The sequence below is a fragment of a genome, unplaced genomic scaffold, assembly GCF_019419815.1.
Source record: "Pyrus x bretschneideri cultivar Hongxiangsu unplaced genomic scaffold, Pyrus_bretschneideri_v1 Contig33, whole genome shotgun sequence".
Taxonomy (NCBI): Eukaryota; Viridiplantae; Streptophyta; class Magnoliopsida; order Rosales; family Rosaceae; genus Pyrus; species Pyrus x bretschneideri.
The window spans coordinates 2,892,901-2,916,333 of record NW_025999646.1 but is presented as its reverse complement, the minus strand read 5'-3'; the positions used below and the strand labels follow the sequence as shown (position 1 = coordinate 2,916,333).

The 23,433-nt window shown below is 37.6% G+C and overlaps 3 protein-coding genes across 4 annotated transcripts; all 3 read right to left on the bottom strand.

Annotated features, from left to right (window-relative positions):
• Window positions 1-159: 159 nt before the first annotated feature.
• LOC125480429 (external alternative NAD(P)H-ubiquinone oxidoreductase B2, mitochondrial-like) lies at window positions 160-4,908 on the bottom strand. The gene is made up of 10 exons (XM_048591311.1): window positions 4,680-4,908; window positions 3,334-3,616; window positions 3,046-3,252; window positions 2,608-2,858; window positions 2,260-2,482; window positions 2,026-2,130; window positions 1,281-1,550; window positions 1,044-1,165; window positions 768-887; window positions 160-630 (listed from the first exon to the last, which is right to left on the bottom strand). The coding sequence occupies exons 1-10, from the start codon at window positions 4,766-4,768 to the stop codon at window positions 543-545; spliced, it is 1,758 nt and encodes a 585-aa protein (XP_048447268.1). The 5' UTR covers window positions 4,769-4,908; the 3' UTR covers window positions 160-542.
• Window positions 4,909-12,538: 7,630 nt separating this feature from the next.
• Window positions 12,539-13,624, bottom strand: LOC103964263. The gene has a single exon (XM_009377216.3). The coding sequence runs from the start codon at window positions 13,480-13,482 to the stop codon at window positions 12,751-12,753; it is 732 nt and encodes a 243-aa protein (XP_009375491.2). The 5' UTR covers window positions 13,483-13,624; the 3' UTR covers window positions 12,539-12,750.
• A 5,806-nt stretch (window positions 13,625-19,430) lies between these two features.
• LOC125480416 (F-box protein At4g05010-like) lies at window positions 19,431-20,953 on the bottom strand. 2 transcript variants are annotated; one of them, XM_048591261.1, is made up of 4 exons: window positions 20,796-20,953; window positions 20,341-20,653; window positions 20,159-20,233; window positions 19,431-20,060 (listed from the first exon to the last, which is right to left on the bottom strand). In XM_048591261.1, exons 2-4 carry the CDS (start codon window positions 20,620-20,622, stop codon window positions 19,791-19,793), a joined length of 627 nt encoding a protein of 208 aa, XP_048447218.1. In that variant the 5' UTR covers window positions 20,623-20,653; window positions 20,796-20,953; the 3' UTR covers window positions 19,431-19,790. The 2 variants fall into 2 exon arrangements, with proteins under 2 accessions (XP_048447218.1, XP_048447219.1); XM_048591262.1 differs by having other exon boundaries at window positions 20,341-20,890.
• Between the last annotated feature and the right edge of the window lie 2,480 nt (window positions 20,954-23,433).

Sequence of the window (23,433 nt, the reverse complement as noted above, 5' to 3'; positions counted from 1 at the left end):
CTTAAAATTCTTGTTCAGCTTAATTCATCAAATATAAGGGCAGAATCAAGAATTTTCACGAGTTGACTATTGATTTTAATTTGATGGGCGATGTAGGGTGACTTTTTCACAATACAAGGACGAAATTAAGAATTTTCAAAAAACGAATAGAACGGGATATCAAATAAAAGTGAAAATTAATATAAAATAGTTTTTGTGCACAGTAAAAGTGACCAAAAAATTCAGATATCGCTTCACCAACCAAATCGGAGGGAATTTATAACTGCAAAATTTGGGACCTTCAAATCCCAAATGGAGACGTTATTTTACAAAATTTGGGACGTAGGAGGAATATGGAGACGGTTATTTTACACAAAAACCCACGAGCCTGGGAGAGGGTTAAAATGAAAGACTTCATCTGCTGCTGCTGCTCCAAGTAAGTAATTCCTCAACGAACGATTTGAATTCGAATATACAAAATTTTGTTTTATTTGTACTTTAGACTCCACCTTTTAAACGTGCGCCGCAGTGTTTGTCAATAAATCGTCTGATGGCGGCTCAATTCAAATGCGACTCGAGTCCCTCCCCCAGATGAAACGCCTAGCCCAGTCCGTTACCACCAGTGCCCTGTTGCGCCAGCTCACTTGTTTGCTGAAATATTGTTCAAAAGCAAATGTGTTAAGATTGGTGCTACCGCTCGATGAACCATGATGATGTTATTTTCCAAGTGTTCGCAGTGTAGCGCGACGTTAAATATGCAGCTGTATCTAAATAGTAAGTAATAATACCTCGCATAAACAGAATACCAAAGCCACTGGGAGCTGTGGCCAATGGAAACCCAGTCTCCCGGAAGTTGAGCTGCTGTCTGCTCTCCTCCCAATGGAGCAAACTGCCCGAGATGCTTGTACCTTCACGAAAGAATGAATCGTTCAACATATTAGATGACCAAGACTCCGCTAAAAATATAGGGTCCGTTTGATAATCATCTTGTTTTTTGTTTAATTATCAATTAAAGAAGGCCCTAATTTCAAACATAAGAAAGCAAGAAGAAATTTGAATTGTACCTAAAGGGTCGAAACCGATGGCGACCTTCTCCACGGAACCTGAGAGGACCTTCAGGATTTTTCTCAGCCTCTTCCATACGGTTGAAACACTTGGCAAGGTAGACACCTTGTTGAGCAGCAACCTGGAATGCATGACATTTAAGAGGCAAATAAGACCCAAACATTATTTATATGGAGAAAACATGCGTCTTGATAAAAATTACAATTATCGAAATGTTCGTATACCAAACCAAGTACCTGGGCTGTGGCTGGAAGATTTTTCATCTGGGAATCCACTTTAGAAAGAGCGGCCTTGAACTCTTCAATATTCAACTCCACATTTCCTTTTGAAACATCCGCTGTTTCCTTCAAAAGATCAACCATATTTTTCATCTGTTTGCTCTTCAGATAAAGCTCCACCTGAGGATACCTTTCACAGATATCTTTAATCACTTCTTGATACTCGTCGTTTGTAAGTGTTCCCGAATTATCCTTGTCCGCCTTGCGAAATATGGCAGCAATATCCTCCTGAAGAGCAAACAGGCATTAAGAAAACAAACTAGACATAATAATGGAAGATTTAAACAAAGGATCGATCCAATATGATAGAAATGTACTGCACTCGTTGGTTATTTGCATATAACACAGATTTTCGTATAGCTAAGCAAATAGAAAATCAACAACTGGTTTATCATATTGATTTTAACGGAGAAACCAAGCAAATTTCCAGTTTACATGACTCCTGTCTCCAGAGATATCAAGGCCTCCAATTTTAATGCAGTCTTACAAATTAATAGCATAAAAATCAACTGTTCATGATGTAGCCAGAACTCCTGATGCCGATTAACAACAGGAAAAACAATACCACATTCTGCTGAACATACTATTTCACAGAGAAGATAACAAATAAAAGAATGATGAGACAAAAATCTATTGCAAACTGCATTTTCCAGCATCATCATTGCAACTTGCAACACATTAGAGAAATAAAAAGTGCAGTTACCATGACTTTGCGTTGATTTATTGTGGCACAATCACCAATTGCATACACTTTGTCACATCCCTCCACACGCAGCCATTCATCAGTTGCTAAAGCCCGTCGATTACCCTGATATTCAAGTAACATATGCTAGTTTAATAGCAGTGACATTTGCTTGTAAAAGACACATGATTGCACATCATATGCTTTCTTAAGACAGAGAAGTCAATTAAGCATCAATGAGAAGGAGAAACACACCTGACCAACTTGAGTCATGAAATCCTTTATGAAAGGACGCGTTCCAATACCAGTTGACCAGAGAGCCATTCCATAAGGCATAACAGAAACTTCCCCGCCATTTTTCATTTCTTTGGTATAGATTTCTTTATCAGTTACTTTCACAACCATGGATCCTGTTTTCAGATCAATACCGTCTCTTTGAAACTTTTGTTCAGCAAAAGATGTGATTCTTTTGTCAAACCTGCAAAAACATGAGAAGAATTCAATGATAAGGAAGAAATAAAAAGCAGATATGGCTACTTTAAACAACAAAGTACTAGTTCCGAACAAATAACAAAGGTTTAGCATGTCCGATGCTTTACTAACATATTCAGAATATGATCTCCAGCCTCGAGAAGTGTAATTCTAACTAGATCCTTGACCCCGGGATACAATTTGACCAAATCCTCGTTGACAAAATCATGAAGTTCTGCAGCAAATTCCACACCAGTTGGGCCACCCCCGACAACAGCAAAATGAAGAATTCTCTTTTTATCCTCATCGCTTACAGTTGGAAGGCTTGCCCTTTCAAAGCAGTCAATAACAGTCCTTCGAATCTTTTGAGCATCTTCTACTTCCTGCATGAAGTAATTCCCCGAGATGAATAAAACAAAGATGCCAACATCAACCAACAAACCTGGTGAAAAAACTCCATTCACTTTCTTTATGCTACCAGCGGTAGCTGATGTGGGGATTTAATTTCACAGGAGAAAACTTACAAGAATATGTTGATTAATACAAATACAAGGTTTTCAAGAAAATAACCTTCAAGAAGTGGCAGTTCTCCATCACACCAGGAGTATTGAATGTATTAACATTGGCTCCCACAGCTATAATAAGGTAGTCATAATTCACAACAAACTCTTCATGTCCATCCAAATTGTTTTCTAGATTAGAATGGCAATAGATTTTCTTGTTTTGCGCATCGATCTTCAGACACGCAGCTTCACTGAATTGAACGTCCACATTTTTCTGTACAAAAGAATCATTGTCCAGTCAAATAATAAGTGATGGCAACCAGAGACTCTGAAAACACTAAGAAACAAGCGCTACCTTTCTAACAATGTTTCGAACGGGTTCAACAATGCTGCGAGCTTCCACCGTACCACAGGTAACACTTGGTAGCAGAGGGGTGAAGGCAAAGTAATTCCGAGGTGATATGATCTGAACCTCATAGTTGGGATTTTTCAGATTCCTCAAGAAACTTGTTCCAGCCCAGCCAGTTCCAAGTATCACAATCTTCTGTTTCTTATTGTCCACTTGATCTATGACAGGCGCGCTGCTGATCAGTTTTGGCTCAGGGGTTGCCTCAGCGTAAGCCACATAGCCGCCGCCACTGCCATAGCACAAAACCAAAACATAATCGTAAGCTGCATCATGTAATATGCGAGCATATTAACACCAAATTGTAGTATCACTCTCATAAAGGGCTTGCAGCGCCAAGTATATTAAATTTTTACTCTCTGCGATCTTTTAGTTATCTACGAATAAGCATTCTCATTCGTTCACTACCTTTATGCACATAGAAACATTTTAAGTCAGTAAAACTGGTAAGCATAAAACAAGTAAAGACGCATAGTTTCAATCTAAATTCCCTAAATACGCGGCAAAATTGGATGAATCTGTGGATCGTGATTCTTTTATGGCCACGGAACCACCAACAAATTCGCTGCAATTCATAGCTTGAACTAACAGACCACACTCCACAGCATCATTTTAAGTCAACGAAACAGCGCTAATCAAGTACACATCCAATGCTATATTTTCGTGCATGTTTCGAATAGCGTCAAAATTGCCACCATAAGACATGATCTATTGAACCACAGCATCCTTTGAGTCAGTAAAACTCGTTAACACAAAAACAAGTAAACGCGCATAATTTCGAACTAAATTCCAAAAATATGTTGCAAGATTGGATGAATCTGTGCATGCTAATTCTGTTACATCAACGGAGCCGCCACTTTGGCAGCGGCTCTTGAAACTCAATGTTTCAGATCAATGAACTCCAATTTCCTCACAATTTCAACTTACAGATTCAATTTCCCACATATTTGAAATAAGTCCAAGAGATCTGATCGACTAAAGAGACTTCCAAAAATTTTGGAACAAAAAAATATGAACAGAGCACATATTTTTCAGCATGCGATAAAACAGAGCAAATATTTTCGAATTAAACAGAAATAGTCGATTCGTAAAGGAATCAAATGGAAATTAACAGCCAATAAACTAGATAAATAAGAAACTTAAATTTAGAAATTTCGCTCATATTTTCAAATAAATACTCAATAATCGAACTGAATAATCACAGAGGAAGCAGTTGAACACACAGAAGACGAAAGAGATGATCGAGAGAGAGACACAGAGAGAGAGAGAGAGAGAGAGAGAGAGAGAGTATATACCTGACGGCGACGACGACGAGCATTTTGGAAGCCTTAGGATAATCATGGAAGGCTTTAGAAACTCGGTCGAAGAAAGCGAAACCTCGCATTTTCGGCGGTTTCAAGCTTTTCGGCGCTCAGATCTGCAGCCGAAAAAGCACAAAATCTAGAGAGAGAAGCAGAAGGAGGCGGAGGAGAAAGAGGGGAAGTTACAGAGAAAAATGGAGAGAGAGAAAGAGAGAGAGAGAGAGAGATTAAAGAATCCGGAGAGGTTGGAGGCGACGGTTCCAGCCTTGCCGACGACTTGGATCGCAAGGCACAACCCTCGCCACGTGTGACGCGGATGCGAATCGAATCAAAACGGAGCGGTTCGTTTGTAAGAGCTGGACACGTCCGCCATGGTGGGCCCTATGATGTGCTGGAGCTCGAGGGCTGCGTGATCGATTCTATGCTAAATGCACGGCTCATGTTTTATTTTATTTTTGAATTTAGAAAATTTTTGTTAGATGGACCGACGTTGGCTTCTTTGTCTAATAGCACAGTATCGTATGTGATTTTTTTTTTACGTGACGTTATTAAAATAAAAATGTTATTGTAATAGTGTACTTAGTTTATATAACTTTTCTGTTTTTGGGTTTCTGTATTCGAAGCTTATTATGCGATTTTTATTAGCTTATTTTAATGACCTACCTCAACGAATTAAGAATTCAAATCTCTCTTCAACAACTTGAACCTTCTAATTTTTTACTGTCGAATACAAAAATTTGAAAAGAATCTTGATAAAAGGCAAAGGACCACATTTTTCAATGTGACCGGCACACAAGGTGTTACACCATGTGTCACTATACAAATGATAAGATATGTGTGTTGAAAAATTAATAACTTAAAAAAGTAAAATTTCTCACCACTTACATAAAAAAAGCGTGATGTATCATCTGTATTCCCGTCACAATAAAAAATTTATTAAGTTAGCATGCGGCCCCAGAATCAGCGGAATAACACCAAATCTTTGACTATTTTTTAGTTTTTATTGATTTATTTATTTATTATTTACTTTGGTGAAATTTTATTATTTTGTGGCCTTTGGTAGACTAAATCTCGAGAAATAGAACGAAGACATTTTATGGAACATGCTCTGTTGTTTCCGAGACGTCTTGCATTTGTCTTCTTACCTCAACAATAAGTTGGTCAAACAAAATAGAAGAAATTGTTGTGATGGTCTTTTAATTTTAATTTAACTGAAACAATAGTTTTTCAACTAAAAATTCATGATTATTAATCTTTTAACATTTTAAAATGTGCAGTTATGATTTTTTTTTTGTCAACTTCATGAGAACTTTCATCAAATCGAGTTGTCTTGGAAGAATCATTGCTACAATTGAGTTAAAGTTGAGGAGCCATTTCTTCAATTGGATTAAAGTTAAGGAATCATTGCTCTAATTAGATTAAAGTTAAGGGACAATTTCTCTAATTGGGTTAAAGTTAAGGAATCATTTCTACAATTTTTTCATTTAGTTTTTCATATTTTTCCCTTGATTCTAACCTCACGTGAGTGGCACGTGACTCATTTTAACAGAAATTTGAACGAAGTTGACGAAAATGATCATTGTTACACGTTTTGATGAGTTAAGGGACTAATGATCATGAATTTTTAGTTAAGAGATCATTGCTCAAATTGAATTATAATTGATGGAACATTACTACAATTTTCTCAACAAAATAAATAAAGAGAAATGCAAAAGCACTTTTAAACTAATCCTACTTCTTAGGCTCGCTTATTTTTTTAAGAAAGTCTTATTTTTCTGCCTTATGCGTGTGTGGATTGGCAGCTGTGACATCAAATGAGGTCGGTGGTCGGTACGAGCAAGATTACGACGTTTGCTTACAAAAAAATAATTAATGTGTCAAATGAAATGAGCATAAAGCTTTAAAATTTGTTGGGACAGGTTGTTCAACCCAAATTTGCATGTAATAGTTTACGTCGCTCAAAAGGCATGTGACTTGCCAACCTTTATATAATACTCGAACATGTCAAGAGCATGAAGAGTGTGCTTTCATCAAACCATTCTCTTTTTCTTTTGTTGGATAAATATCAACAATCAATAATAATTTTATGTATGCTAATAAATAATAAATGTGAATAAATAAATAGCAGAGTATTAACAATGCGAAATACGTACCTTCTTCATATTTGGAGAAGCTCTAGGAGTCGAGCTAAATTCCGAATCTGCAAGGACATAGAAAGACGATTAGTAAACCAAAAAGCAGCCTAGCAAAAGTACAAAGCAGTCGAAGGACTAAGCAGTCTACTTACCAAGGATGAAGATCGTTGGAACACACATCTCGAGGTAAGAATCAGACTCTCATTCTCCGCTTATATCCAAAGTCTCCTTGGCCCAATCATGGTTTCCTTACTCGAGTGGTCAAAGAGCCTATGGCGAGATCGCAGCTACCCAACTCCTTCAATGTGGCCAATGTCAAAGAAATACCAAAATTTGTTGATAGTCAAATCCAAGTCAAAGAATTGGTTATTGGATCCCATCATCACGCGAACCGCATTGTGAGAACATCGGGTAGGGGCACACTCCATGGAGCAGAGCACCTCTTGGAAGAAGCGCGATATGGGAAAAGTGAATCCCAATACAAAGTAATAAGGATGGAACTTGATGGCTCTCCGATCCCCACCACATGGCTCACGACTGCTACTTTCCTTGACTCGTCTCACACACACCCCAGACAGAATAGCATGCCTATATGCCTCAAGGAAGTCTCTAAACAAGTCATCGGAGCTAATTTTGAAGTGAGCAGCCTTGAAGTAGTCGACCTTGTTCAAAGACCCGCCTTGACGATACAATGGCATCACACCATCGTCATTCTTATGGCTTGAGGAAGACATGCTTGAAGAAATACTACAAAGACGCTAGGAAAATTCATTAGGCGGCTGCACAAAAAAAAAAAAAAAAAAGGAAACCACGGCACACCAAGCTTTACAGCCCAACAAGGCACTCGACCTCTCTCTTTTCCCTCAGGCCGGGGCCTGAGCCCAGCCACAAAAAATAAAAATAAAAAATTATAACCCCCGGCCCCAATGGAAAGAATAGGGGTTAGCGCCCCACATTCTTTCTCTCCTTCTGGCATGGGCCGAAGCCCAAGTATATCTCTTCAGCTTGGCCCGCGCCAACCCCAGCATCCCAACGCCCATCACCCTGGCCCAAGCCAGCCACGCCCCGAAGCCCAAGGCCCGTGTCGCCAGCCCTCGACCCAAGCTGAGCCTTCACCGCACCTTGTCACCCACGCCAGCCAGGTCATGGCCTTCTCCAACCATCACACGTGTTGAACCAAATTTCAAGCCCCGAGGTTCCCAAAAATTATGAAGACAAGGAAAAATTAATTTTTTCTTACCTTGGAGCAGCGTGAAGACGAAGAAAGCAACGAAAGACAGTCATTTGCACGAGCAAGTGTAAAAGATTGCTAGGGGAGGGAGAACAAATATCCTCTAGCTCACTCTCTCTTGTAGGGTAGAATAAATTGCTCTTTAAAGTTGATTTAATAATCTACTTAAGGTAGACTTAAATAGACTTTAGAAGTAATTTATTTCCCTTTCCTAGAAGGATCTAATTTCCAATTAAAGAGGGAATCTACATCAAAATAATAAACAATCTTATGTTTCCTAAAGCAAGAAGATCTCTACACCTGCTGCCCTTTCCTGCAAGCAACCCAACAGGTGTGGGGGCATTGTGGAGCCAAAAATAATTAAGAAAAATATGGAGACGACATGTGGATTCTTGGGTGAAAAGACAAAATTACCCTCGAGGCACACCGGATTCCCACACGCAAGTAGCGGACAATAACGCCACAATCAAGGTCAAAAGTAATCAAAATTGTAAGATCCCACATTGGCCAGGGGAGTGTTCTTTATATGTATATTCTCATCCCTACCTAGCACGAGGCCTTTTGGGAGCTCACTGGCTTCGGATTCCATGGGAACTCCGAAATTAAGCGAGAAGGGGGCTAGAGCAATCCCAGGATGGGTGACCCACTGGGAAGTTGCTCATAAGTTCCCAAAAACAAAACCGTGAGGGAATGGTAAACCCAAAGCGGACAATATCGTGCTACGGTGGTGGAGCGGGCCTGGGAAGTGATCCGTCCCGGGCCGGGATGTGACAATTGGTATCAGAGCCTAACCCTGGCTGCGTGTGTGCCGACGAGGATGTCGGGCCCCTAAGGAGGGTGGATTGTAAGATTCCACATCGCCCAGGGAAATGATCCTTATATGTATATTCCTATCCCTACTTAGCACAAGGCCTTTTGGGAGCTCACTGGTTTTGGGTTCCATGGGAACTCCGAAGTTAAGCGAGAAGGGGGATAGAGCAATCCCAGGATGGGTGATCCACTGGGAAGTTGCTCGTGAGTTACCAAAAACAAAACCGTGAGGGAATGGTAAGCCCAAAGCGGACAATATCGTGCTACGGTGGTGGAGATGGCCCAAGAAATGATCCGCCCCAGGCTGGGATGTGACAAAAATAGTATCTATTCAAAACCTATTTCATCCATCCTCATCAAATCCTCCCCACAATGTAACCTTCAATTATTCATTCAAAATAGGATTAATTACCTAAATTAATTGATTAATTTCCTAATTAATTAATTAATTAATCTCCTAATTGATTGCAAGATATTATTTTGACATAATATCTTGTAATTACATTCAAAAAGCACCATAAGTGGTCGGACCCCTTTTCTCCAAATAGGGGCCGGCCACACCCCTATAAATAGCTCACATTTCTCCCAAAAACCTAATTCCAACTCTCTTACTAAATTCTCCAAATTTCTCCAAACATTTTCCCCTCAAATTCTAACTTTGGCATCGGAGGTTCTTCGGCCAAAGCCCACCCCCCCCCCCCCCAAAAAAATCATCGTGGGCTCGTGAAGCTCTTGGCCTTGACGTAAGGTGTAAATTGTTTTGCACGTGCAATTTTGTCCAAGAAGAAAAAGGCGGAAATTTGCATCCACAATTACATTTTAAAAAAAAAAAACGCTGAAACATAATGTCGATCTAAGGTTATATCCATCCATCTTCAATGCACATTCTCAAAATTTCAAAACATATCTAATGTGTATGCTCAACATTACCATCATTTTTGAATCCAAATGGAAGAATATGAATTTTGCATTAGAGATTAGAGGCTTACAAATATTTAGATTTTTATGTTATTATTAGTTAATTTTAGTGTTCAAATGTTTACATTTTAACATGTTATCGGAACAAATTATCTATGTGCAAAGCTTAAAAGTCCTACATTCTAACACATTAACCAATTAATATTTTTCATATGTTAGGCAAGAGATTATAATATGTCACGAAGAAGATGACCCATTATAATACTCTTTGTGGATGCAAATTTCTTCCTCCTTGATATTGGACAAAATTGCACTTACAAAACAAATAACACCTTAGGTCAAGGCCAAGAGCCTCACGCGCCCACGATGAATTTGGGGTGGGGGGGCTTTGGCTGAAGAACCTCCGATGCCAAAGTTAGAATTTAGAGAGAAAAGTGTTTGAGAGTTTTGGAGAATTTTAGCAAGAGTATGAACCTAGCTTTTTAGAGAAAAATGGGGTTCAATATATAGAGCATGGCCGGTCCCCTTTGGAGAAAAGGTGGCCGGCCCTTTGGGGTATTTTTGGTGTGTAATGGGTGATTAATTGGTATAATAGGTGATTTAATTGGTGATTAATGGATTAATTAGGAAATAAATCCATTAATTAATCAATTAACCTAATTTTTATGGAATGTTTTGAAGGTTATGGAATGATTGCTTTGTAGAGAATATGGAATGAGGAAGGATGAAATAATTTCGAATTTGTTACCTTCTTTGGGCACTTTTGACTTGGTTGAGGGATGATTACCCGCTACTCGCGCGTAGAAATCCCAGTATGCCTCAAGAGTATTTTGTCCTCTTCTATCCAAATATCAAGAAAATAAAGGAAACCAATCTGAAGAGGATCCGAATCCATAGTTAAACCCATCATCCTATTTGACATCACATAAGAAGAAAGACTCAAGTGACATCAAAAATATATACGAAAGTATAACACTCATCACATATTTTGCACGAAAATTTATACTGAGGAACTCATGCATTATATAACCTACAGAGCTAGCTAGGGCCATAGATTTAAAGACGACTAATACAACAATTACAAGTCATGCAGTTTGACAAGTTAGCATGCAGACAATGCCATGAGCTGACATTTGAGCTCAACAGCTGTCGACCTTATTATAAACAGTGCAAATCATATGGGGCACATTGCACACGATCTGTCTCGATGTTCTTCAATGGAATTGGATTCCATACAGATCCAGTTTATAGAAATTCTAAAGATTCTCACATCTTAATTATTTATTGTATATCATACGGTCTTAAATCATTTAATTTTTGTATTTAAAATTAAATACAAATAGTATCTGACAAAAACTAACTGCATGATTTTCTATAAACGGCTAGGATGTGAGGATCCCTAAGATCTTCACAAAGTGGATCTGGAAAGGATCCTCTTCCTTCTTCAATAGCATGCACTGCTAGCTAGGGTTCAAGAATACTAGCTACAATTCTAATGTGAACTCATGCTCTTTTTATATGGTATTAATAAACATAGTATGTATTGCAGTGTTTTAGTACTACATAATAATTGACCGTTAAAATCTAAATTGAAAATTATATAAATGTGAGATTGTCCCCACATTTTTCATAGTAAATCTCAAAAATTCGAAATCCTAATGTTAGGAACATATGTCGTAACAGAACTAACACAAGTTACACTATAAATGAATGATGAGGATCATGGCACAATGTTCATAACCCATTTACATGTTATACAACAACAACAATAGTAACAACAAATTTTTACCTTATTAAGTGGGATTGGCTGTATAAATCATAGAATGTCCCTGTGTTCGGTTTTGCACTGAATCTTCACAAATTTTTCTCTACTCCTTTTACCTTGTGTTTCTGTCTTATAATACGAACAAATTAATTATGTTATAAATAAAAGTGTTTCAGTATCGAATAATAATTTTCTTGTCATTAAGCATAAGGCCAGAAACATCTAAATTAATCACTCTTAATGTGAGATTGTCCCCTTCTTTTATACATCAAAATTATCTCTTATCAATTCCATTCCAATGCTTGTGTACATGCACCATGGACCATGCCCCTCCCTCCTCTTCAAGTGCACTGTGCAGTATGGACCACAAGTTCAAATCCCACCACACCACACTAGCCTCCACGTGTCCCTCAAACCTCTTCAATCAATGTTATTCATCATATCGAAAGAAAAAATAGAATTTTAACAAAATTTTTTGATATTATTTATTTTAACGAAAAATTATATTTTTACATTAGAAAATCAATTGTAATACTATTCATTTTATCTTTTATCTTATTCTTATTATTAAAACTCAAAGTTTTCAAATTATTTTCATTAGTTTTTCTAAAAAAAAAAGATATTGGGCTAAGGGCATATTAGACACTCCAACTAAACATTTTAACCTTGGTAATATACAACGGTAAACCATTACACAAACATTTCAGCACCCCAAAATCCCATCATCCCAAAACATTCCACGAAAAATGTTTTGGATACTCTCTCAAAAGTAAAATTTCCTGTACATTCTTTGTCATTTTATTTTTAGCACCATAATTTATGATGTTAGTACAAAAATTAAAGTTAGACTATAAAATAACATAAAATTCATACAAAGTTGCCGTTAAGCATTTCTCAACACTCCAATTTTCACAATCTCCATTTAACATTTAGGTTTGGATTATTATTCTGTTAATTTAAATTAATTTAGTGTTGATTATCACTCGAATAAAGAGAACATAATCCATCTTGCATCGATATTATTCTCATTACCAATCCAACATTAGCTGAACCTAAAATCGCCGGAGAACTGCCATTTCTCGGCGCAAAATTCATTGCTTCTCGTCGGAGATATATCAATCTCTATCAAATTTTCTTCCTCGTGATCGTGATCAACCCGAAAATCCAAGCTGCCTCTCTTTGAATTGCCGTCCAGAGCAATCTCTATCAGCCCTTCTCTATCCTCTCCCACCGGAAACATATCGCCTCCGGTGAGTCCCACACTCCATCCACCGAAAACCGGCCGTCCGAAGAGCTATCCGAGTCCGACTCCGGGTAATACAGCGACAACGAAGGGTGCTTATCAAGACTTAGAACTTGGTCTCCTTCCTTTCGATTCGAAGCCGGGTCGTTTTCATCCGGATCCACCTCATCTTCTTCACCTTCATACTCTTCATAAATGACCTCCAATGGCGCCTTCAGGTTCCACTCAACGAACAAGTCTTCGAAACACGGGTTCGGGTCGAAACCCGCTTCGCTTTCGGAGTCCGTTTCGGATTGGTTGTCGAAAAATCTGTGTTCTTGGTCGTCTTGCAAACTTGGGATTTGTTCTTGGAGTCCATTGCTGCTTCCCCTGTTTTCTTCGCTTTCGAGCAGAGAGCGATTGGTTTCCATTTGTTCGCGTTCATCGTCTTCCGTTTCAATCCTCTGAATCGCGCCCATACGGAGAATCGTGAGTAGGAGAATTCCGGTGATGATCAGGACCGGCGAGAAAACGATTCGGAGGAAATGGTTCGGGAGGTAGAGGAGGATCAGAGCATAGAGAGCAACAATGCTGGAAAACAGAGGACTTGAGGAGATCGAAGAGCAAAAGTTCTTCATGGTTTCAGAAATTTGCAAGTTTGGAATGGAAGTTAAGATCTTGAATTCCCAGATGATGAGACTCGCATTTTCTTCCATGAAAATGCAATCTTTCTTTATCAATAGAAATCAAAACGAAATCCCATTGGAGGTGGGAGAAGAGAGAAAATGCAGAAGGAAGAGAGATAGATAGAGAGAGTGGGCTTGGAAGAGGACTCAGGACTGGGTTGTGGGGTTTAAGAGCCTTTTAAAGTCTTTTTCGGAAGAGGAGTGCGTGTGAGCAAGGCATAGAATATAATTGTTGAGGAGGATGGTAAATTGGTAATGTTAAAAAAAAAAAATAGAGAAATGCTAAGAGCTTAAAAAGGAGACTCTTTTGTGAATTATCTGTCAATTCATAATTTTGACACAATATTTTAGAATAATGACATATAAATTAACGTTAAACTATGAGATGTCAAAGAGTTCATAGAAAATCTCACTTTAAGAAAATCTCATTAGCATTTCCCTACAAAGTATCACAGGTGGGAGATTGAAGTTTTGCATTAGGTTGTCTTAATTTATCGGAATGTTTGGATTTAAATGTGACAGAGTACGTAGTAAGAAGTTAACAATGATTACAAACGTAAATTCTGAAGAACAAAGGTTTCTGAAATCCACTGGAGATTGGGATAAAACCGAAAGGTTGTTTGATTATTTCAATTGATGATTACATTGGGAGCCAAATGGCTTAAATCAAATTAAACACTGCCTTGAAAAGGCTCAAGGATCTTTGGAAATATAAACGACATATCGAACAGAAATTAAAAAGCTTGAAATTTACTACAAACTTTAAAATGCTCTTTTGGGAGTCTAAACAACCTGGGATGACTTTGAACGCAACAAGCTCATGGTATAACCATGAACGTTGTTCTGCTCGCGACCATCTTCAACAAAAGACATATTAGACGTCCAATTCTGACACTAGAATATTTTTTGTTGCCGTTTCTATGCCATATCAATTGAATCCAGTATCTGCAAACTTTATTTCTTCTTCTTCTTCTTCTTCAGAATTTCAAACAATTTATTTTCTTTATCTTTCTTCGTCGAATTGAGCCCTATCTTATCCTACATCTAAATGTTAGATTGAAGTAAGTATAACGTGATTACATTAAAAAAAGCTAAAACATAATTTCAATCTAAGGTGGAGCTCACACCAATAAAAATTTACATTTGCGTTTTATATCCAACCATCTCCAATGCACATTCTCAATTTTTCAAAACATATCTAATGTGTATGCTCAACATTACCATCATTTTTGGATCCAAATGGGAGAATATGAATTTTGCATTAGAGATTAGAGGCTTACCAATATTTAGAGTTTTATATTATTATTAGTTAATTTTAGTGTTCAAATGTTTACATTCTAACATGTTATCGGAACAAATTATCTATGTGCAAAGCTTAACATTCCTACATTCTAACACATTAGCCAATTAATATTTTTCATATGTTAGGCAAGAGATTAAAATTTGTCACGAAGAAGATGACCCGTTACAATACTCTTATACCACAAAGAAGAGGATATGAAGTGCTAGTTGTGATATGCATGCATTTACCTAGGTGATCTTTGTCACATAAAATATAGAGTTAGAGATCAACCTTAAAAGGTGTATATAATTATGTGCATTCATGAATATAATCTGCCACATTCACTTAATGAGCTCAGAAGGTCACCACCAATCATCCGATGCATCAAACTAGTCCTCATTCCACGTTCTTTTCCATTTTGAATTGAGATCTTGATGTCTATGTTCGGAGTCGATGCATTTGAAATTCAGACCACTTAATTTAAATCATATTATCCTTATTTGACAATTTCACACAAAACAAAGCCCTTGAACAGCCCAGATCTCTCTCTTGAACTGTTCAGATTTTTGAGTTTGTTGACTTCGGACACAAAGATCCAGTGAGTATCTCAACTCTTCCATTTTAACTATAATTGCTATTGTTATGTACTTTATAGTGTTGTCGTATCACTCTCACATTACAAAATGGTACTATAAATCTATTTATGTTCTAACAAGTATAACTACTTATTGAACACAATATTCAACGTCCATAAAATATCAATCATCTCGTCTAAATATTCATAACCAAGTAATGGGAGATGTGCCTTAAATCGAAAGACAGTGCGCTCAAAGATAGGAAACGATTTCAATGCCATCCTCAAGTTATGGCCAAATGACACTGCATGTCACTGTCTTGGCCTTAAAGTTAAACCAAAGGCAGAAGCAACCTATGTTGCACTGCTTACCATCCAAATTATATGGAAATAGAAGTACGAGAAATAAAAATCCCTAAGGAAATTATCACTGGTTCTTTAAATAAAAAATGCAGATAACTTTTCTGAAATGATCAGGAGTTACTTATCAGCCTACCGCTCTACCAAGAGCGAAAGAGGAAAATATGGACCTAAAACTGCCGACTCTAATTCACAGAAATATGTGAGGGTTATCACATAGCCAAGTGGTGGACCGAAAGGCATCAAAGTGGTATGGGAATGGGATTCCACTTTGGTTAGCATGCATGTGCGAGTGCTGGTAAAGTTACGGTGTAAAAGCTAAATGGAAAAACAGAAAAGAGAACGGAGACTTCTTTTTTTGCTTTCTATAACATCCAGGTTTTGATTTGATGTTTTCAACTGAAACTCAAAGGGAACTATCTTTTTCTTGCTCTCTATAATCTATATACATATATATATATATATATATATATAAATAGTCAATTATAAGTATATAATGGCTAGGTGGCTAGGGCTCTCTGGATTTCTGTGGTGGGTCAACCGTCTACCACTAAATTCTAACTTGACTTTGAAGAAAATAATGCGGGAGTTATGATATGATTGGATGTGAAACAACATTAAATATCAAGGGGTGCACCGCTCTGAGCTTTTATACATGTATGGGGGATTAATGCAGATACATGATATAAATAAAATAGCGATCTCAAGTTAATAAGGTTCCTTGCTTTGTGAAGGTCGAGAAGAATGTCTGTCGTACATAATCTTACTCGTACTTTGCAAAGATGTTATTTTCATGATATAAATGAATGAAACAATATAGAGAGAGAGAGAGATGCTTCCATAGTTCACACTTGAAAACTCAAAAGTATTACTATTTTGTCAATTTTTTTTATGGAAAACGGTATTCTACACTAATTTACATGAAAAGAAAGATAAAGGGTTTAAACTGAGAGGCAATCCACAATTTGCCAATGTATTGCTATGTTCTTAAGTTCTTTAACTCAAAGAAATAATTTTGTATATTAGTCATTCTATGTACTTCAAGCTTGGAAACCTGATGTATTTCGAAATTTTGAAACTTCTAAATATCAATATAGATACCAAATTTCTTATATTTTTCTGAATTTTCGGATTCACAAATTCAGGTGTTCTAAATTGAAAATTTTCGAATCAAAACAAGTTGAAATCAAAATTTCCAATCCAATTTGTACACCTATCTAAATTATAAACTCTAAACCAGACTTTTATATGCTTGAGTTTTCTTTTCAATATCGATTTCCATTTAATTCCAATTTTCAATGAAGAGGAGTTCTAGACAGGAAGCCATATGGCTATAAAGGCTAAATTGATGGGCGTTGTTAGTTGTGGCAGACAACGAATATAACCACCAATTCATATGTTCAAGGCCATATGAAATGGGTCACATACCAACTTTCCTATGCCCTCATCACATGGATTGGGACCCTTCAATTTCAAGAGCAAGATTTGGCGATTCTCATTAACAACATAACTCAAAACACTTTTGGTCGTCAAAAAGCGCTTTTAGCACTTCTGCAGGCAATGCCGAAATTTTATTTAACCGTCACTAACACTACAACACGATTTTACGTTAATTGTCGATAAAAGAATCAAAATGCAGTCAATCATAGACAACCCAGAGTTGAAAATATACAACTGGTTCAAGAACCTATCTCCCTCCCTCCCTTGCTCCTATTATCCTATGCAGCAAATGGAAGACGTCATGCTTTACAAGAAGCATGATATGTCTTCTACTTCTTCCCGTTTCATCCGTCTGGGGGAGTAGCCTACGGCGTCAAAATGATGACCGTCGAATCTGTATAGCAGTCAGTAGTAGTACCCCGCCCAGGACGTTAATAGGCTCCATGATATTGAGTGTTAACGGGAAGAAGATGTCAATACTGAGGACCAGGAGCTGGAGTTCCATATGCTAAGCCTGAATCATAGCCAATTACACAACGAGCATAGCATAAATCGTACAAGATACACGTAAAGATAATTTACAATGAAGCTACCTCCATGTGCAGATGGGGAAGGATTGGGAAGAAATGTGGGTGCTATTGGAGCTCGGGAAGCAGCACCTCTGGGATCTCCAGCACTGCCAAGATGTCTGTGAGCATTGCCTGTGAATGAAGTCACCGCACTACCTACCGGATAAGCTCCACTCACAGTACTACCGTAGGGGTTAGTGGGAGCACCGGGTCGTCCATAACTCTGGTAATGATCTGTACCTCCCCTAGGAACAGACCAGAATAAGTTGCGGAAGGCATAACAACCCTAGGTACAGGCGACGGAATAGGATATGGCTGCACCAGAGATATCCTAGGTGCAGGACAGAGCTTCCAACAGAATACGTATTGCGAATGACCGCTTCATCGCATCCAAATATCTCTGTGACTCTTCTCTGTTGAGTTCTACAAACATAACCTTATGGAACTACCTGCTTGGCTTAGGCTTCATCACCACGCACTCAATCACTTTAATGTCCTACTTACTCGCTACGCAACACTACTAGGCTTGGCATAGCGTGTGACTAATTCGTTAGCACATCGTGTGATAGACCAAGTCAGTGTGTGAATCTTACTTCTGAGACTTCAGGCAGTTGTGATCACTCTAAACTCTTATCCATGAAGAGTTAGCTTAGGTTACAACTCTTTCAAATGTTTGTTGTTTCTGGGATATATATCTTTTCTACAGTTTGTTGTAATTTTTGAATTTTGAAAAGCCTTGTAAATAGGGATTGCTTTCCCTGATGTAATCTGAAATGCAATATAAATACATGCAGCCTCTCTTTAAAAAGGTATGCAATTAAAGTGAACTCCTGAGCATTCTTAAGTTTTACAATCGTGTACATGTTGAAGCTTCCATTCTTCTTTTTCCCGTACAAGGATGGTTAACTTATGAACTGTAAAAGGGAATTGTAGGTCATATTAAGACAGGATATTTAACGGAAAGCGTTATGAAATTAGGCATGTGAACCAGCATGGCCTTACTTTCATTTGAAGAAGGATTTAATTTGAACAGCTAAAATTTAAGCAATGTCGACGACTTCCACCAAGTGCCGCCGGTACAGTAAATTCTTGTGAATATTGAAATCTTACTTAGCTTGCAACTAAGAAAACATAAACCCACGAATTGCGCTCCATAAGATCCACCACTGATTCTGTCATACTGATCAGACTGTCATAAAAAGTTTTAAGTAATTTGTCCCTCAAGTCATAACTTTTATTTATTTTGAATACATACGATATTATCTATACCAAGGGTTGGTAAAGTGAGTTAAATTTTACAATGAGCTATCTACATAATTTGGTTCGAATTCGTCATTAGCAAATAATAAGATGTATTTTGAAATCAGAGTGTAGTAAAACATGTGTTGGCCTTAATTTATTATGAAGGTCTTAGCGGGAAGAGAAAATAAGACTACAAAGTTTTTAGAATGCATTACGAACATTGTTGGAACTAATTTTCGCACCACACTGTGAATGAAGTAGCTATGCGAAAATGCCACCTACAAGCAAGAACAAACAACCATGTGTAACCTAGGGTACCGGTGTTGTAATGGCCAAAGGCTCTCTGACAGTCAAGTCAGTATAAATCTTAGAACTCAAGAGTGGGAAAGAGAGCAAAGTATGCGTATGAAAATATTTTCATTGACGAGTCCTAGGTAAGGTATATATACTAGTCGGGAAAAAGTCATTTAAGATGAATTCGTATTAAACTGAGAGAGTTCTAGAGGATATCTAGCATAAAATATTGTTTCCTTTGAAGATTATGATACTACGGCATACGCCATACATTCTTCATTTTATTATCAAGGGGAAGGGCACAAGATTAGCCCTTAACAAACAACTTGTGAATAGTGGAATCTCTCTCTCTCTCTCTCTCTCCTCTTCAAAACATGTACAAAAAAGAGATGAACAAGCAAGTTTATGATCTTCAATGATGGCTTTGAAGAAACTGCTTGCAACCATATATTTCTCTGTTATGCACACTCTGCAGCACCGTCTTTTGCTCTTTCCATCTTTACCCGAATCGACGAAAACTATGAAATTCACAAGTATGAGTTTGTATTTACACTAGCGACATTGCATATATGCAGACTCATTCATCCTCCTCCATGAACAGCCCTTTTCGAGTCCCCTGATCCTCCTCCGCTTCGTCGTCCCATGAGGCAAACAAGTTCACAGACAACTCAGCAAGCTTCTTCTGGTTAGGCAACTTCCTGTGCATCTGCCTCCACTGTTTTGGAGCATTCGGGGCTTCAATCTCGTCCAGAGAGCTATTCGAATCTGATAAATCAATGGCGGTTCGGAAAGCAGGGGTTTTCGAAGGCGTGCTGTAAGCAAAATGCCACTGCTTCGCAACCAGAGTCTGCAATTAAACAATATGAAACCCATCAAAATCAATGCCAATTGATAAAAACAAATTAAAAATTAATTATTGAAGTTAATTGAACAAATTAAACTTACCGCTTCTCTAATCGCTTTCGATACACGGAAAAGCCGCTTCAAATCATCGTGATCGACTCCACACACAACCTTAATCTGCAATGCACAGAAATAGATATGTGATTAGATACGAATTAAATCGAAATCAATTTTATATTTGATTTTTCATCCGAAAAAAAAAAATTGAGAATTTTGGGGCTAACCAGAATCTCCTGAGGCACAGCTTCTAGGGCGGAGGAGGCGGCAGTTTCCGATTCCCAAATCATGTTCCCACTCCGCTGCTTCTTCAATGGAGTCTTGGGATACAAATCAGCCGGCGAAGCCTCCTCGCCATTGTTAGAAATCCCAATCCTCTTCCTCCCCAAAGCTCGCGTGTACTTCACAAACCCTAACTCCACTATCCCCTCCCCCTCCGCCTCCGCCGCAACAGTGCCACCACCACGCTTCGTTTTCAAGCAACTCTTGCACTTCCTTCCCAACGCCATCTTCTCCAATCAATAAACAATCTCAAAATCGCTAAACCCAAAAACAAAAATCGAATCAGATTACAAGCAACAGTGAAAAAACACAATCTACCGAACCCAGATTCTGAAAACAGTTTCTGAAAATTTCTAAAATCTAGAGAACCGAGAATCCAAAAGCAAAGAGAGTAAGAAACCTTGTGTTAGATTAAACCCTAGATTCCTGCCTTGTTCAGAGTATCTCTCTTTCTCTCACTAAACTTTCTCTCTCCTCTGTGTGTTTTTTGCTGTAGAAATGGAAGAAGAGAAACAATTTATATACGGAGCGAAAAGATTAGATTTTTATATTATTTGTTTAATTAGTTTTTGAAAAAAGCGAAAAATGGTGAAAAGTTAAATAAAGGAGGGTAAGCAAACTAGCCGTTGGAGTGAAGACGTGGCGGAGGGAGATGGCCGGTAGGAAGCTGCACGTGTGCTGCTGTGGGCGATGACGTGGCGATATGGACGGTCCGAGTCGGCGGCTATGTCGTCAGCTTTCCTGGCACGTTGCGTTACGTGTTAGAGAGTCCCGACGACGTTGGCTTCGGGTTAGACTACAGTGACGGTCATCTAGTGGTGGAGCTTTATTGACTCGTTGTGTTCATGACACGTGTACGGATGATATGGATGGACTGTGAGTATTTTATGATTTTCTGCTTTATGACTGGTGATGGGCGTCGTTTGACAGAAGATTCAAGATTGGTTGGCTGACGGCTGTTGCATTAGCAGACGTCAATGTCAACATACGTCAAAACCAAAAGCATTTTTGTGTAGTGAACATTTTTTATTTTTTATTAAGTTTTTCAATTAAGTGGCTTAATTTTTCTTATTAGTTGCAACTTGCAAGCAGAAGAAGTAAAGAGGTGTGACGGGAATATCGTCCTAATTAATATATTAAATATCATAATATAAGTAATTAGATGTTTAAAAGAAAAAAATTTCAACAACTAATATTATGACATTTTTTTATAACGATAGTGTTCAGCTGAAGAATTTCTCTTAAGTGGCTAGGTTGTCTTGTTAACAATTTTCTTCTTCCTTTACAAAATTAATTAAGTCCTTATTGGTTTGTATAATTTAATTTCTTTTTTCCTTTTCCTTATAGTTACTCATATTTGGTAAAATTTGTATTTGAAAAATCAATCCAATTTATCCAAAATAATAAAATCAAACCTTCAATCATCAATTTGTTTATTTATTTATTTTTAATATGGATATTTTATTGATTGGTCCGATGACGATTGATGAACACTTTTAGATAGAGAATGCATACGAATTTGAAAATCTTGGATTTTAAATCGCAATCATTGTGCAATGAGGAGTGTTTGAGTTAGAAGTAACTAGCAAGATTTGAGGATGCCAAAAACGTCGTCGGGAGCTAGCAATACATTTCATTTTCCGTCGAAGAAAAAAAAAGTAAAAAAAAAAGAAAACTAATGAAAAGGGTTTGAAAAATTTGAGTTTTAACAATAAAGACAAAATAAAGGATAAAATGAATAGTATCATGATTGACTTTTTAGTGTAAAAATGTGATTTTTTTGTTAAAGTGAACAATACCACAGGCTTTTCGTTAAAACTCTCATAAAAATAAAAAAAAGGTAGAATAACAATTAATTTGGTCACATTTGGTGAATTTAAGAAATCAAAAACTAGATTAGGCCTGATGTTTCATTGAGTTGTCACATATACATAAGAATGGACCAGTTGGTGGTTTTGTCAAAGCTGTCCACCTTTTTGCAGGATGAGAAGGCTCAAGAGGCATTCCCAACATTGTGTGATTCACCAATACTAGGAATTGAACCTAAAACATGTATGTGGAATACATGCCTAAAATTTATTCCAAACCATTGAGCCACCCGTAATGGTTATTGAGTTGTCACATAATTGAATTGTATCAAATTTAAGCCATGCTAAGAAGGTTGATGTCCCCTCGAACATCTAAGGCACCAATGCTAGCCCATTGTGAGACTTAACATGCTCCCTCCCTATAGGTAATATCGTTTGTTAAAAAAAAGACACCAAACGAGCACGAATGGGTTGCGGATCGTGACAAACCTAGATTTTAGCCAGTTCTTCATGAATTTAAACTCATGTCAATCCAACCTTAATTTACTTCATACCAATTAGACAGCAAAGAGTCAGCTACTGCTACTGCCCTGGGTTGTCTTTTACAAATGGGCATTTGGGTATTCTGATCTTCCACGGTTGCACCAGCCCTTAGCCTTCTTGTATTTCATATAAAGCACCCTAAATTGATGCTTGTAATTGATGAAAAACACCACATATGGATTTAATCAACGTTATGAATTTATTAATTGTTGTAACATTTTATATCTCCTAAGTGAACTAGGATACGTTTTGGAAACCAACCTAAAATCAAGAAAACCAACCTAAAATCAAGAATCCAGCATCAAGACACGTGTGATATGCGTATCTGATCTTGCTCTAGAACGATTAATTAATAACCGAATCTCGTGAGAATCATAAACAGTTAGCTATTTGCATATAAGTTTAAAGTCGTGATTAACACGCGCTGATGCATTAACTAAACTTAGAAAGTTTCAAAAATAAAACCGCCATGTAAATGAGCGGCAAACCTCTATATTACAACGCCGCACGTACGTGCATGTGATATACGTTCTTTCTCTATATATGTAGCATGCAGAACATGCACGAAGTGACGACTGTTGAATACCTATAATGTTATAAAGATTTTTTCTTCAATAAGTACAATGTTATGAGTTATAGCAAACTATAAATATATAGGATACTTATAGATGAACTTGATCAACTTGA